Source organism: Bactrocera dorsalis, chromosome 2, assembly GCF_023373825.1.
Source record: "Bactrocera dorsalis isolate Fly_Bdor chromosome 2, ASM2337382v1, whole genome shotgun sequence".
In the NCBI taxonomy this organism is placed as follows: Eukaryota; Metazoa; Arthropoda; class Insecta; order Diptera; family Tephritidae; genus Bactrocera; species Bactrocera dorsalis.
Genome location: NC_064304.1, coordinates 83669128 through 83682752, shown reverse-complemented (window position 1 = coordinate 83682752; position 13625 = coordinate 83669128). Strand labels below are relative to the sequence as shown.

At 38.4% G+C, this 13625-nt stretch overlaps 2 protein-coding genes across 2 annotated transcripts in view; one reads left to right on the top strand and one right to left on the bottom strand.

The window, feature by feature from the left end:
• LOC105228572 (IDLSRF-like peptide) overlaps positions 1–1249 on the bottom strand; it is a 150761-nt gene extending 149512 nt beyond the window's left edge. Inside the window, exon 1 of the mRNA XM_049447476.1 lies at positions 1111–1249. The gene's annotated coding sequence lies outside the window, so the exon portion shown is untranslated. The remainder of the gene's footprint in view (positions 1–1110) is intronic.
• A 5666-nt stretch (positions 1250–6915) lies between these two features.
• On the top strand, positions 6916–11061 carry LOC105228573 (putative serine protease K12H4.7). Its single transcript, XM_019991120.3, has 7 exons — positions 6916–7382; positions 8355–8536; positions 8590–8825; positions 9514–9745; positions 9823–10022; positions 10131–10517; positions 10847–11061. Exons 1-7 carry the CDS (start codon positions 7095–7097, stop codon positions 10951–10953), a joined length of 1632 nt encoding a protein of 543 aa, XP_019846679.3. The 5' UTR covers positions 6916–7094; the 3' UTR covers positions 10954–11061.
• Positions 11062–13625: the final 2564 nt, after the last annotated feature.

Genomic DNA, 13625 nt, shown 5'->3' with positions numbered 1-13625 from the left:
TCAAAACAAAACATCGAGCGATCATCATAAAGTGAGCATAACTGCATCGCTCAAAACCCTTCTGATCTGTGACCGGATTCCAAGTACCAGGCAGAGTCTACAACAGGCATTGCAAAGAAATAATTTTTTAAACACTAAAACCTCACAGCGATCTTACTTTGTTCTATGTCAAAGTGACTTTAGACGTTTTCAGATATCTTGGGACTAAAATACTCAACTGTGATATTTTTTTGGATTCAAGCAGTCTCACTTCGACAAGTTAACTCAAAGCAATTTTTTTTTTATTTTTTGTGATATAAGCCAAAGAGGGGTCAGAAAAACTTGGACAATAATTTTCAAATATTTCATTATTATTATTCATCGCAAATCTTTTCCGGACAAATCAACATCACAACCGCCGAAACTCAGCTCTTTCTTACTTATTTTCGTCATTAATAAGACGCTTCCCCAGAGACATTACTTCAATTTGCTTTTAAAAATACATGGCAATATTTTTTATGCCCAACGTTTTCCTGCCACTCCCCCTTCCCCCCAGCACGTTTGAATGCGTCAACAGTTGTATAACTGTAATTTCTGTGTCTGTTTATTTATCTGCTTTTCAACGAGTTATGCCTCAAAGCGGTGAAGACAGACATTATTATTCATGCTCGCCAGCCCCTCAACCCCTCTATACACAACCAAACACACATTTTACTTGTCTTGAACTGCTTTGCTGTTATTTTTGTATGTTATGTCTTTCCTGTCTTTAATTTTTTATTACACTTTTTACGATTTCCACCACGACTACAGCTTGTGACCAGAAATATGTGCACATCAAAGCAGAAAGAGACAGACAGAAAAAATGTTTGCTTCTTTTCGGTTAAAATGCTAACTGTAACTGAAAAATTCGGCTAATTTCATTTCAACACAAAATCACTCTTTCAGCACTGCACTTCAACATAAACACCACAATTGCAATAACAACAATAATAACCGCAACTTCCTGTTTCGTTGCTTTAAAATAACGGTTTCTTTACTTCAAACTACTACTACTTTAAAGATATGCATGTATTTGTGTGTGTAAATATGTAATTTTGTATAACTGTAAAATATTAAAGATTTTTTTTTTACTAGCAAAGAAACTACACTACACAAGCAACTACTGTACGTTTGAGTACGAGCCAACAACTCGTAATCGCAACTCCACTTGAGTGTAAGTTTCAAACTCGACTGATTCGTTGGAAGCTTTTCGCTATCCTTAATATACCAACTGAGTAATGTGTAAAAATTTTACGGTTCGTACACGAAGTGGCTAATGGATGTACGAAGCTTACGGCGGAGAGCGTATATAGCATGGCACGTAATGACATTGACGAGGAACGAGTAAGAGAGTCTTGTGAAAATGTTGCCATATCAATTTCTGAGCTATTTAGCAAATCAAAAAAAAAAGAAAAAATAAATAAATAAATAAAAATCAAACAATTTTCCAGTAAAGGAACTAGTGAAGAAGACTAGATTTCTCTCTGGAGATAGAATACTTCGCTGGCAGTTGAGATAAACGAGAGCAGATAAACGAATCATTGTGGCTCAGACTGCAGACTGACCAAATTCTTAAGAAACCATGCGGCAATAATATACATTAGATCCTACTTATAAAACACCTAAAGAACGTCGAAGTTATTACAAAGAATATATCTTTACGGTTATCTTGTAGGTAGAAGAACTCAAATTCTTCGACAATACGAACTATGAAAATGTAGGACCTCAAGAAGTCAGTGTGACATGACAGCACTTTCTGTTGTTTTTTTAACGGTATATCAATCCCCAAAACCAAACCAAATGGAAAGTGGTGTTAGATGAGTGGGGTTGGCAGGGCATGCAAAGAGGTGGCCAGTGTCATGCGGAGACTCATTGCATGCAGGACATATATTGGATATGTCGGGGTCTATTCTGGATAAGTAGGAGTTTAACCTGCTACAGTATCCAGAGAGCACTTCCTGAACAACTGTTGCAAAACAAGAGACCTCCTTCGAGATCAGCAGCAAATCATTCAAAAAAGGGTACCAGAAGTAAAATTAATTGAGATTTGTTTTAAAAAAACTTTACGGCAATTATGTCGACTGAATATTAATCGCAGCAGGCGATGAGTCGCGCGAACCAAACCATTATATTTTTTTAGAAATAATCTGAACGATTTGTAATCGTTGTTACGGAATAAGTCCGTTCATTATATAATGACAAACCGAATTGGATATAATTCATGTAACGGCTGTCAAAAAGACCTCCTCCGAGAAAAAACGGAAAATGAGTTGATAACCACACGCCTAAAACAGACACCTGTTATAATACAATAAGCTAACGACTCCCCGAATGAGATTTGGTGTGCTTTCACAGAGCTTAGTTTCAAATACAAAAGCCATTGAAAAATCGGCATATAGAAAAAAAGTTTCCCCTAATACATAATATTGCCTTCAATTAAATAAAATTACATGTGGCAGCGCTTAAAAACATCGCCACAGAAAGCAATTTCTTTAGTCTCATATGCTTACTTAGAATTTCCTCTCCCACTCTCTTTCTCTATCTTCCTGCATGGGTTTTCAATATTTCTGCTTCAAACTCTTCAGTTTGTGAGTACAACAATACTAATTCGGCGAAAGTAATGAATGATTTTTAAAACCAACGCAAATTATTAATAAAAATAGAGATATGCTTATGAGTATAAAAATAGTCTTGATATTAAATTAAATACACATTGGAGTAATATACATATATATATATATTTCATACACATCACATTCAATCATATTTAATTTAAGCTCAGGCCTCGTTAAATATCATTTATGAAATAAGGATTTTATATACAGACATTTGAATTGCCGCATTTGGTTTTCATAAATTTTCAAGGAAGTCTTAGAATAAATGGTGTTCATACTACTTGTTATTTCGAAATTTGCATGATATATTTAATCAGCTGTTTGTGGCGCCACTTTTCAACATTTTTCTTTTTCAAAGTATTGCCTTTTGGAAAGTTAACACCGTTCCATAAGTTCGAAGTTTCGGAGTTCCATTAAAATTCATAAAATTTCTTATATTCTAGAGTTATTGTCTCGGATATTTTTTCAAAGGAACATGCATCAGCTTCTTTGTAGAATATGGCTAGACGAAAGCATGCCCGACGTTTGGAATTTAAGTGTACTCTACTCAATCCACAATCTGCGCCAACTACCATGGGATAAGCCTCCTCAACATCGTATATAATAAGGTTTATCGAGCGTAATGTGTGAAAGACTGAAGCCCACCGTCAACAAACTAATTGGACCTTATCAGTGTGGCTTTAGGCCTGTAAAATCAACAACCGACCAGAATCTTGGAAAAGACTCGTGAAAAGAGAATAGATACACACTTCTTCTTCGTCGATTTCAAAACTTCCTTTGACAGCACGAAAAGGAGCTACCTTTATGCCACTTTGTCTGAATTTGGTATAGCCGCAAAACTAATACGGCTGTGTACAATACCAAACGATCTTTCCAATCTTCAATCTACTCCCGGAAAAAAAAATCGAGCTACAGAGCTGAATAGAGAAAGTACAACTTCTATAAGAGTGTACAGCTGCTGGTGTACAGGGATGATATTGACATCATTGTTCCCACGTCACTTTTGACATTCAAAATTCGAAGTCGTAGATGAAAACACTCCAGCTCTGAGAGTATTCGACGCGGTACCCACCGGGGGAAACAGAGAAATAGGAGGCCTTCTACTCTGTTAGAAAGACCAGTTGGAGATGAACCTATCACTGTCTACATTTTTACAATATATGAAGGTAAAAACAAAACCTTCTAAGCTTTAATACGCTTACTCTATGTCCGCTATGAATGTCATAGTCTATGTGTCTAAGCCTCACCTAAAACCATTTCCACACAAAGCGAATTGCGGAAAATTTATGCAAATTTCGCAATTTAACACTGCACAGTGGGTACTCTGCCATAAAAACTAAATGCCCGCCATAGAAATGCCGGTAATGGCAAATTCCAAATGCCACACACCAAGCAACAACACAAAAGCGTTCTAAATTAGTGGAAAAAATGGTTGCGACAGCAACGAGGGCATGCAGTGACCAATTGACAGGGAGCTAAGCATAAGTTAAGCCTGTAAACCAACACATCTGGTGGCAACAAATAACAAGCACCCACACGCTAACGGTATTTACGCAAATGAACACGGCATTAAGCTAACTGAGCATGGCTCCAACACCCTCACACCCACACATATGCATTTACATATGTACATATATGTGTAGACAGTCAACCAGTTGCATTAAAACTGACGCCACCCCTTCTCAGCCGCCCACACGCATTGTGTTGTGGCGGCAACTCTGATTCGCTGCTGAGTGCATTTCCGCCCGCGCATTTCCAACTCACACATAAGCTGAATGTAGGTCTGCGATGTAACATAGGTATGTATGGATGTGTGTGTGGCGAAAGAACCACAAAAATATAACTGAGTTAACGCAAACCAAGAAATGGCAAGTGGTAGGCGCTGATGGCATTTGTCGGTGTGGCTTTGCTATATGCACACAGCACACATGTGGCTATAACGGAGGAAATGTACGGATCCATACTTGAACGTGACATCTGCGGTCGTGTGGACCCAGTTTTCTATTGTGAAATTTTCCGCTATTTCGAGTATGCTCTCCGAAATTAGAAAAATGAGGTTTAGCTGCAAGTAAATGATGATATTGCATTTTCTTAGTAGAAAGTTGCAATTTACATATAGTTTAACCATTGAAGGCCTCCAAGTTATGGTAGTCCTTAAAGTCCAAGTACTCTGTTATCGCGTCAGTACATATTGCTTCTATTAATTGACAAAATACGAAAAGACTTTTTCGACTACCCAACTGAAGCGATTTTAGGAGAAATCTCTAGCATAAATATGCTCTACCTTATTCTTAGGTATTTATGAATTGGTCTCGCTTCGTTAAGCCGTCAAAGGAAACAAATATGATTTTAGAAGAATATTGGTCTACTCTATACTTAAAGATTGTTTTTGCTTTTATATATGTATATTACAGTTAAACTATAATTCAGTTGACTATTCTCGAGGTTTACATTAATAAGTAAAATCGCCACTTAATTTGGAATAAAAATAACATAAACCTGCTTAATATAAACAGGTCATTCCCACGGTAGCCGGTTGCCGAATCCGGAACTGTAAACTCTGCAGCATTTCTCAAAAAGACTGGGAAAACGGCGACAATCAAGCCAATGGGACCAAAACCAATCCTTTCAGTTTCCCTGCACCGACAAAGAAGAGCTCGAAAAAAATGGAAAAATAAGAAGAGATCGGTTTGGTCTACAAGTCTCCAGGAACCAGGGTCACCGAGGAAGTTATCTTTGAGAACTTGTTTTTGGGGTCACCAAACTATCTACTAATCATGAGTAATTAACAAAAATAATATATACCTAAAGGGAAAACGTCATTGAGACCTGAGACTAGACGAGATAAAGAGGGCTTAAAGGTAAACACAGTAGAACAGTTAAAGAACGAACAGGGAAACAAATATATTGAATTTTGAAAAGTCAGTACCCGTTAAGAAGTAGTAGTAAGGGAGCGGGGATTTTCGAAGTTACTAAAGCGTGTCAGAAAATTTTATGGGGAGAAACATTGCACCTTTTTATGTACCGCTACCAAATATGAGCCCTTAATATGGAGGGGTGCGTTGGGGGGAGTTCTTCAGATTAGAGAAAAAAAATCGATCCTTTGCGAATCTCGAGCGCGTCAGATTAAGAGATAAATTAAATACATGAAGACGAGTGTATATTTCAATATTCTGACAGTTTGAGGGTGATAGGGTCTTCTAAGTATTATTTGCAGAACTAACCGTACCAATCTTATCGTCGACTTCAAAGTGATTAGATACAATGACGTATCCCCTTATAAAGCTCATGTGTACTACTTGTATGGGTATGGGCCCGAAATAAATCAATTAAATTCCTTTCTTTATTATGGTTGTAGAAATTTCCCTTGGGCCTTTTTATAATTGGTATTAAAAAAATATGGAATGAATCTTCTCCTCGGGATAATCTTGACATAAACTCCATATACAGATCTAGCACTTTTTCTCTTCGTGGCTTATTACAAGCAAGCACTTCTTCTTCTATTTTTGTTCTAAGTCGAGTTTCCCAGTATTCTTACAAGCTCAGAAAGGTACTTGGAAATCAACTTAAACTAAAAATCATTTTAGTGCGCTCATAGATGCACAGACCCAGATGCAGACCCTAAATATTATGCTTTACTTCTTATGTTTACTGGTAAAAACATACTCTCTTAAAATTATCAAAAAAAAAACCCGACTAGCCTCACATGTCACTGTTGACAGTCATAACTTCGAAGTCGTAGATAATTTCTATTTCTGAATATAACGAAAAATTGCTGTACGAGATATAAAGAAAGAAACCTCCTTCCAACATACAGTTTTAAGGAATCTGCTTTTAGTTTGCGGTGTTTTCAGTGAATCTCAAACTTTTTCACCTATTTACAGCCATAGCCGGTTTTTATGTGTAACCTACAAATTGTAATAACTGTTTCAGTTTTAAACTTGAACTTGATGAATATTTAAACATGTTTATATGCAGCCCACTATCTAATTTGTACAACAACAATAATTCCCATGGGTAATAATTATAATTATTAATGGCATTGCGCACAAGGGCTTGTTTAATTACATTTCTATTATACATAGCATATTTACACACCCACACACCCGTACACTTTAGTTATGTATGTATGTAACGTTAATATTAATAAATTGTCGAATGACATGCGGGACGATAAAAACGGGTTGAGAGTTGCCACACAGACCACATGCACGCCAAGACTCATACGCCTATGCAAATGCCATATACTTTTACATATTTATTCGTATTTATATAGTAAATATGCTTATATATAACCCCAAACTGTAAAGTGCGTTGTGTGTTACGAAAAGCGCATTTCACGCTGTGAATTACTGTGAATAAAACATCTCCCCCATGACAATATGGACATAAATAGGTCTGTGCTGTCACAATAACGGCCGCAAATGTCAGTGAACCGTCACAGGTGAAACACTCGAAAACATGACAGCAGTTTATAGAATTTTAGACATTTACACGCAAATGTTGATGTGCATTGTGGCACTGATAGTTTGTCAAGTTGCGCGGTCGGACTTAACCACTGAGTACGTGGCGGAAGGAGAGGTTGTGCAACAACGGATCAATCCGTACGGAAAGGATTTGCGATTAATACTGCGAGAGCCGCCTTTGAAACAAGCAGCGAGTGTGTTGCACAAAGATTTGGTGCAAGAGTTGTGGATGGAGCAGAAGTTGGATCAATTTGATGTGACAAACAACAAAACTTGGTTAATGGTAAGCTGAAATACCTCTGCTGTAACGGTATATTTTCCCCTTCGCCTTTTAGTTGCATCACTGACTAAGCTATCACAATTTTCAGTACATGATCCGCTAAAGTTTTGGCGGTCGCAGTTCCTGATATTGTCAACAATCTGCAGAGAGTTGATGGTATTTCTGTAGAATTTTATAATTTAAGGGCTTACTAAAGCTTACATGAACTATGTATAAAAAGGACCGGCTTTTAGAAAACGTTTATCTTTGACCAAGCAGACAGTTTGCCTTTTCAATTAGATTTATTGTAAAGAGAAGTTTTTTTTCGGGCTCGATCGTGTTTTTAAAAAACGTTTATGCAATATTTCTTGGCTCCGACGATACTAGATCATGTGACGCTAAAAAAGGTACCTCCTTCTAAACGACTCTCAGAAAACCGGTTGGGTTGTAACATGTCGTCTCAAGCTTAGTAATTCGGAGCTTCGTTTCAATGAACATACTCATGGTAATCCAAATATAACAAAAACGATTCTCAAACAAGCAAATAATATTTCTCTTTGGGAGCATCGATTGCCTAACCAGCTTGGGAGAACAACTAATGTAATGAGAAAAAGTGAAGCTGTTTTTTGATTGCTTGTAATATATTACTTGAACCGATTAAAAGAGGGAGATAAAAATCAGCATACATATGTATGTATAAGTCCGTATAAATGATGAATTATGAAAATATGCTTCGATCGGGGTCTGAACTTTCAAAGTAAATTCTTCTTTGTGAAATTTGTGTATGACAAGGACCTTATAGTCACCTATACTTTACCTGCGGACGATGGCTGAGCAGAATAAAATACTTGTCAAACTTCCAAAAAACCAAAACAATGTTGCGACAAAAACCCGATTATTTTGCAAAAAATTCACTTCCACTTCTTTTACAACAAAAGCACATACTAACTTTTATTTAAGTTCATTCATTCTCCGCAATGTCTCATCATGTTCCAGCGTTACTTGCGCAATGATCGTTACTTCCAGCCACATGGCCCAATATTCATATTCGTTGGCGGTGAGTGGGAGATTTCGCCAGCTTACCTTTTGACAGGGCATATGCACGATATAGCAAGACAACATAACGGTATGCTTTATTATGTGGAACATCGGTACTATGGCCAAAGCTGGCCTACGGAGTAAGACACGACTTTATTAGGTTAAAAATAATAATAATAGCAATTATCGATAGTGATGCCAGTGCGGAAAACTTGAAATACTTAAGTGCTCGTCAGGCTCTAGCGGACTTAGCTCATTTCATACGCCACCTAAAGAGCAATGAAGACGAATTGTTCAACACAAAAGTCATACTAACTGGCGCTTCTTACTCCGGGAGTCTCGTTGCTTGGTTCGCTAAGCTATATCCAGATTTGATTAATGCTGGTTGGGCTTCGAGTGCACCGTTAGTGGCCAAATTGGATTTTTTTGGTAAGTATGATATTTATTTGTTACATAACTTTCAAAAGTTCTTCATAGGACTCACTCTCAATCCGTCGCAATACAATTTTGCGAAGAATACATTCTGAAAATAACTAAAAGTCTTGTTTCTGTGTCGTAAATATGAATGTCATAATCGGTTTAAATTTTCTCGGGCATATGGTTACATTAAAGCCTGAACTACTCTATACAGAACTCACTTTAAGTATTATTTCTAAAGATAAGACTTTACAAGTGTCTTCACAATAGTCTTTTTGACTAGTGACTATAGAAAGAAAGATTTAAGGATTCTTCCACAAGATGTAAGTAGTAGCTTGAAATTCGAATATACTATACTATCAAAAGAAAGCAGATCTAAGCATTTATCGCTATTAATGGGAGAGAGTTCATTAACACTACTCTCCATTGTGCTATTCGAAACATTGGATTCATTTTAGGTTATGACGTAACAAGGTATATAATTAATTATTACAAGCATTTCTTCGCTCAGAGCTAATATGTACAAAATCCTCTACGAACTATGTCAACTGATTTTCACTTGTGTAGATAGTTAGAATATGCTTTATAGACTTCGAACAGATATATTCTGGGTCTTCTTACAGTTGTCATCCATTATGTCAGATTTACAATTACAAGTTTTCACCAGTTAGCTTTGGGTACATTTAAGCAATATTTTCAGAATACATGCACCAAGTTGGGAAGGTTATCCAGCGACGTGGAAGTTCTGAGTGTTCCGAACTGCTCGAAAGAGGACTTAACGGTATTGCAGTACTACTGGAGTCCTCAAAAGCCTCTCAACTTCTTAGTGCTCTGCGCATATGCAACAATTTCGAGCCAAAAAGTCAACTGGACCGTGCTGCGTTCTTTAATGGTCTGGGCAATTATTTTGCTACATTCGCACAACTGTATGAGTGAGTATTAAAGCGACTACTTTCTGAGAGGTAAACTATACTCAATCTATTTTTTCACTAAAATGAATACGTTAAAGCGACCAAATCGCCGCCCAAATTTGTGCGCCACTCATAACTACCACAAATGAAGACGACTTGACGGGCTTCATGGAATTTTTGCGGCGCATATTTTGGTCCGAGTTCGCGAAGCAAGCGCACACCGACGACTGGTGCATCGATTTGTCATATGAAGGCATGAAGTCTATATTTACAGATCTAACAGATCAGCTAAGCGGCAGTGAGTACACCAACTGGCGAGACAATACGAACCGCAGGCTACTGAATCGGTAGCACCAGCAGTTGCGAAACATAATTAATATTTAAATTAATTTCCATTTGCTTGCAGCACGTCCTTGGTTTTACCAGTGTTGCCATGAATTCGGTTGGTTCACCACTACGGCCAACAATAGCAGACACAACAAATACCCAGCGGTCATCCGGCAGGTGACAGTTGCGCGTCGCCATGAAGCGACAACCCCGCAACCACACTCATTTGGTCGTCAAGTGCCACTCAATTATTTTCAACAACTTTGTGACGATGTCTTTGACCCAAGCGCCGATGCCGCAACATACAGTGGCATTGACATCTCCACCAGCGTTCAGCAAACAAATAGTCATTTCGGTGGTCTCACCGCTGCCGCCGCGCTACAGCGTGTCATCTTCACTCACGGCCAGCTAGATCCCTGGCGTGCTGTTAGCCTACAACGGGGCAAAAATGTCATTAACATAGCAGGTGAGTCGAGCGACAGCCACTCTTTCAACCAGCCGCTAGGCAGTTAAAAGGCCAACCGGCCTGTAGTTCAATGCAGTGTCGGGAAATGTAAAATTTCGCTACGGCAGTAGCATATTTTGAGGCGCAAATATTCATAATTCTTATCTGTTGGCTTTTATGAGTGCTTCAGCTCGCCGGTTGGCAAGTTTACGTTTAATAATTATGCAGAGCCACCGGAATTTCTGCGTTTAGTTATGCTAATTACTATCCTCTTTGTTGTCGTTTTATTAATTGTTATTGCTGCATTTGCTTTTTCTCATTCACTTTTCTCTTGTTCGTCGCTACCACAGACTATTCCCACACCGCTGATTTGGATTCCATAGACTTCGGCGATTCGGTGGAAATGAATGTGGCTAAATTGAAAGTAGCTGCCTTTTTGCGTAGTGTTTTACGGTGAGAAGCAACAGCAACAAGCAAAGTAGCCGCTAACAGACTGAAAATACGCTACAGTGATAATAATATGCTTGGTGCCGGCTGAAATTAGAAACTAGATAAAATTTACATTAATTATGTACAAAAACTATGAAATGGAAAATAAATGTGAAAAATATTTATACTTTTTCAAAAAAGAAAAAATGTGATTTTCCAGTAGAAATAAAATACATACACATAGTTTAATGTAATGCACAAGAATTTACCTTTATTATAAATATCAAGGCTCGGCATTATGTTTTAAAAATGATTTTGGGCAAGTTACTCCAGAGACTGGCTCGAATAAACACCATCCGAGAGGACCAATTTTCGACCACTTCGTTGCTGCACAAACCGGGACCTGTTACCGCATTTCGGCAATAACGTGCCAAACATTATACCAAGGCTTCATTCGTCTCGGTCTAATCTACGTAGACAAATAAATTCGCACAATTCCACTAGAAATATACCAGAGGTGGTAAATCGCCTGATCTTGGAGGTCACGTCATAGTCCTACGACGCGTGTTAATTTGCTCACCAAAAGTTACCTTCAATAAACTGATTGTGTCTTTCACTGTATAGCGCCTTCTTATTGGATTCAAAGTTCGTCCACATGAACATCCTTCTATTCAAGCACGAAAAAATCACTATTTTCGGCTCTTTAGCGTTCCTTATTGACTGTAACATTAAGGTCAGATCGTTTTTGAAAAAACGTACATCAATGATTCCCCCTATCTATAGAGCACATGATTTGAGGATGTTACAGCGTCTTAATAATGGCTTGTGAATTATCATCTCATCAACATTGGTGGACTTGGACAGGGCTAAAATATTTCGACAGGTTTATGCTCCCATACTATCCCTATTCTCTCACTGCAATTTAAAGAAAAGGGTTGAAACTTTTTCTTCTCCAGTAGTCATCCGTCTGGGGCTTACGGTTCACCAAATTTTGCTTCCATGAAAACTTTCAACTTAGCAGTGTGTGCCGAAGCTTTGGCATACTCGTAACATCAAAAATATGCTGTCTGTCTTTAACAATTTTAGAAATTTGGCTTCCCTCTTTTAAAATGCCGATAGTAGAGCGCCAATACGGATAGAAACTTGCAGTGCTAGTCAAGGATCAATTGGATCAGTCTACTTCATAATTAAATTTGGGCACCTGGTCACAGCGCTGCAAAAAAATACACAATCTTACCAATAACATCAGGTTACCATTCCATCATTTAAAACCCTACTGTTCTCCCACGGTATAGCACAATACAACTAAGCCTTCCTACTTAGCCTCAATGTAGGACTTGTTAGGCAAATGAGAAGTAAAGTCATCTCTCGACGAACAAAAACCAAACTCTATAAGTCACCGGGGAAAGCAGAGAAAGAAGCAGACCTCCTCTTCATTGGAAGGACCAGGTGCAGAAGGACCTGGCTTCGTTGGAATCTCCAATTGGCGTCAAATTGCGCGCTGTTGTAAACTCGGCCATAACCACGTAAGCGGTGTCTTCGTCAATAAAGAAGAAGAAGAAGACCCTCAATCGGGCACCAATAGACATACATACGGAGAGAAAAAGTTTTAAAAGTCGTCAATCTTCAAAGTTGGCTGGAAGAAAACAAGGTGGCTAGCTGGCAGTTCATCTTTCGCTGGTCTGAGTTAGGAAGATCTTGTTCATACCATTGATGAACCAAGCACTTCATGCATACCTGGGTAACCAATCTCTTCTCGACTTTTTTTTAATAAGACAATGGCTGAACCGCAGATAACAATAGCGTGAACTTCTCTATCTATTTCAGTTCTGTAACCAGCATTATGACTGGCTATCACGCGACATACAGACCTACTGGTTCTTAAGAGTGCCACATGAAGGCTCAGTTTTAGTTAATTTTGCGAACTTTAAGAGCGATTCCACATATGACTTTAATAATTCATCCAGTCTCTTGAACTGCGAAGCTCCTAGAACGGCTAGACTAAATAAGCTTAGATTGAAGCCTAGAAACTGTTCCAGCGTTACTCTCATGCTTCCTTCCCAACACTTTTTGCATGTACTAATGGCCATTCGGTTCGATGAGATACGAGTAAGTTGTGACCTGTCACTAGGTTTACAACCGACCTGCAGTTCTTTTGATATCGTTAAAAGCATGTGTGTTTTTCTTCGGGGCTCCTGCACACGATTTTGGGGATCTTGCATGTCATCAAGACATTCGATCTCACCTTGATACGTCTGTCAGACCTTTCGAAAATTTCACTGTGTATCGACTTATACATTTACTGTACTCGTAATCTTATTAGTTTTTCCGTTTTCCGGAATTCCTGTATGGCCTGCAATGCAGTATATGTTTATGCCGCCAGTAGTCGCGGCATCTACTGCCGCCCTGCTTCTAAATACAGCTTCAAACAACAGATTCCGGCTCCCACTTCTTTAACCATTTTGATCCGCTTATATCGATCCATGCTCCACCTTCTTTTAACATGACTTGAAATGTTGAGTAACCTTTCTTATGCATCTTGGAGTGGTGCTTAGCGGTCCCGTTATACAGAGAACAACGAATCGCTTTATCCGGCCCAACGGTTTACTGTATAAGATTTTGCAGACAACAATCCACCATACCTAAGTACCGTAAAGCAAGAGGGGTTCGACTACTGCTATGTAACACCAATGCATAAAA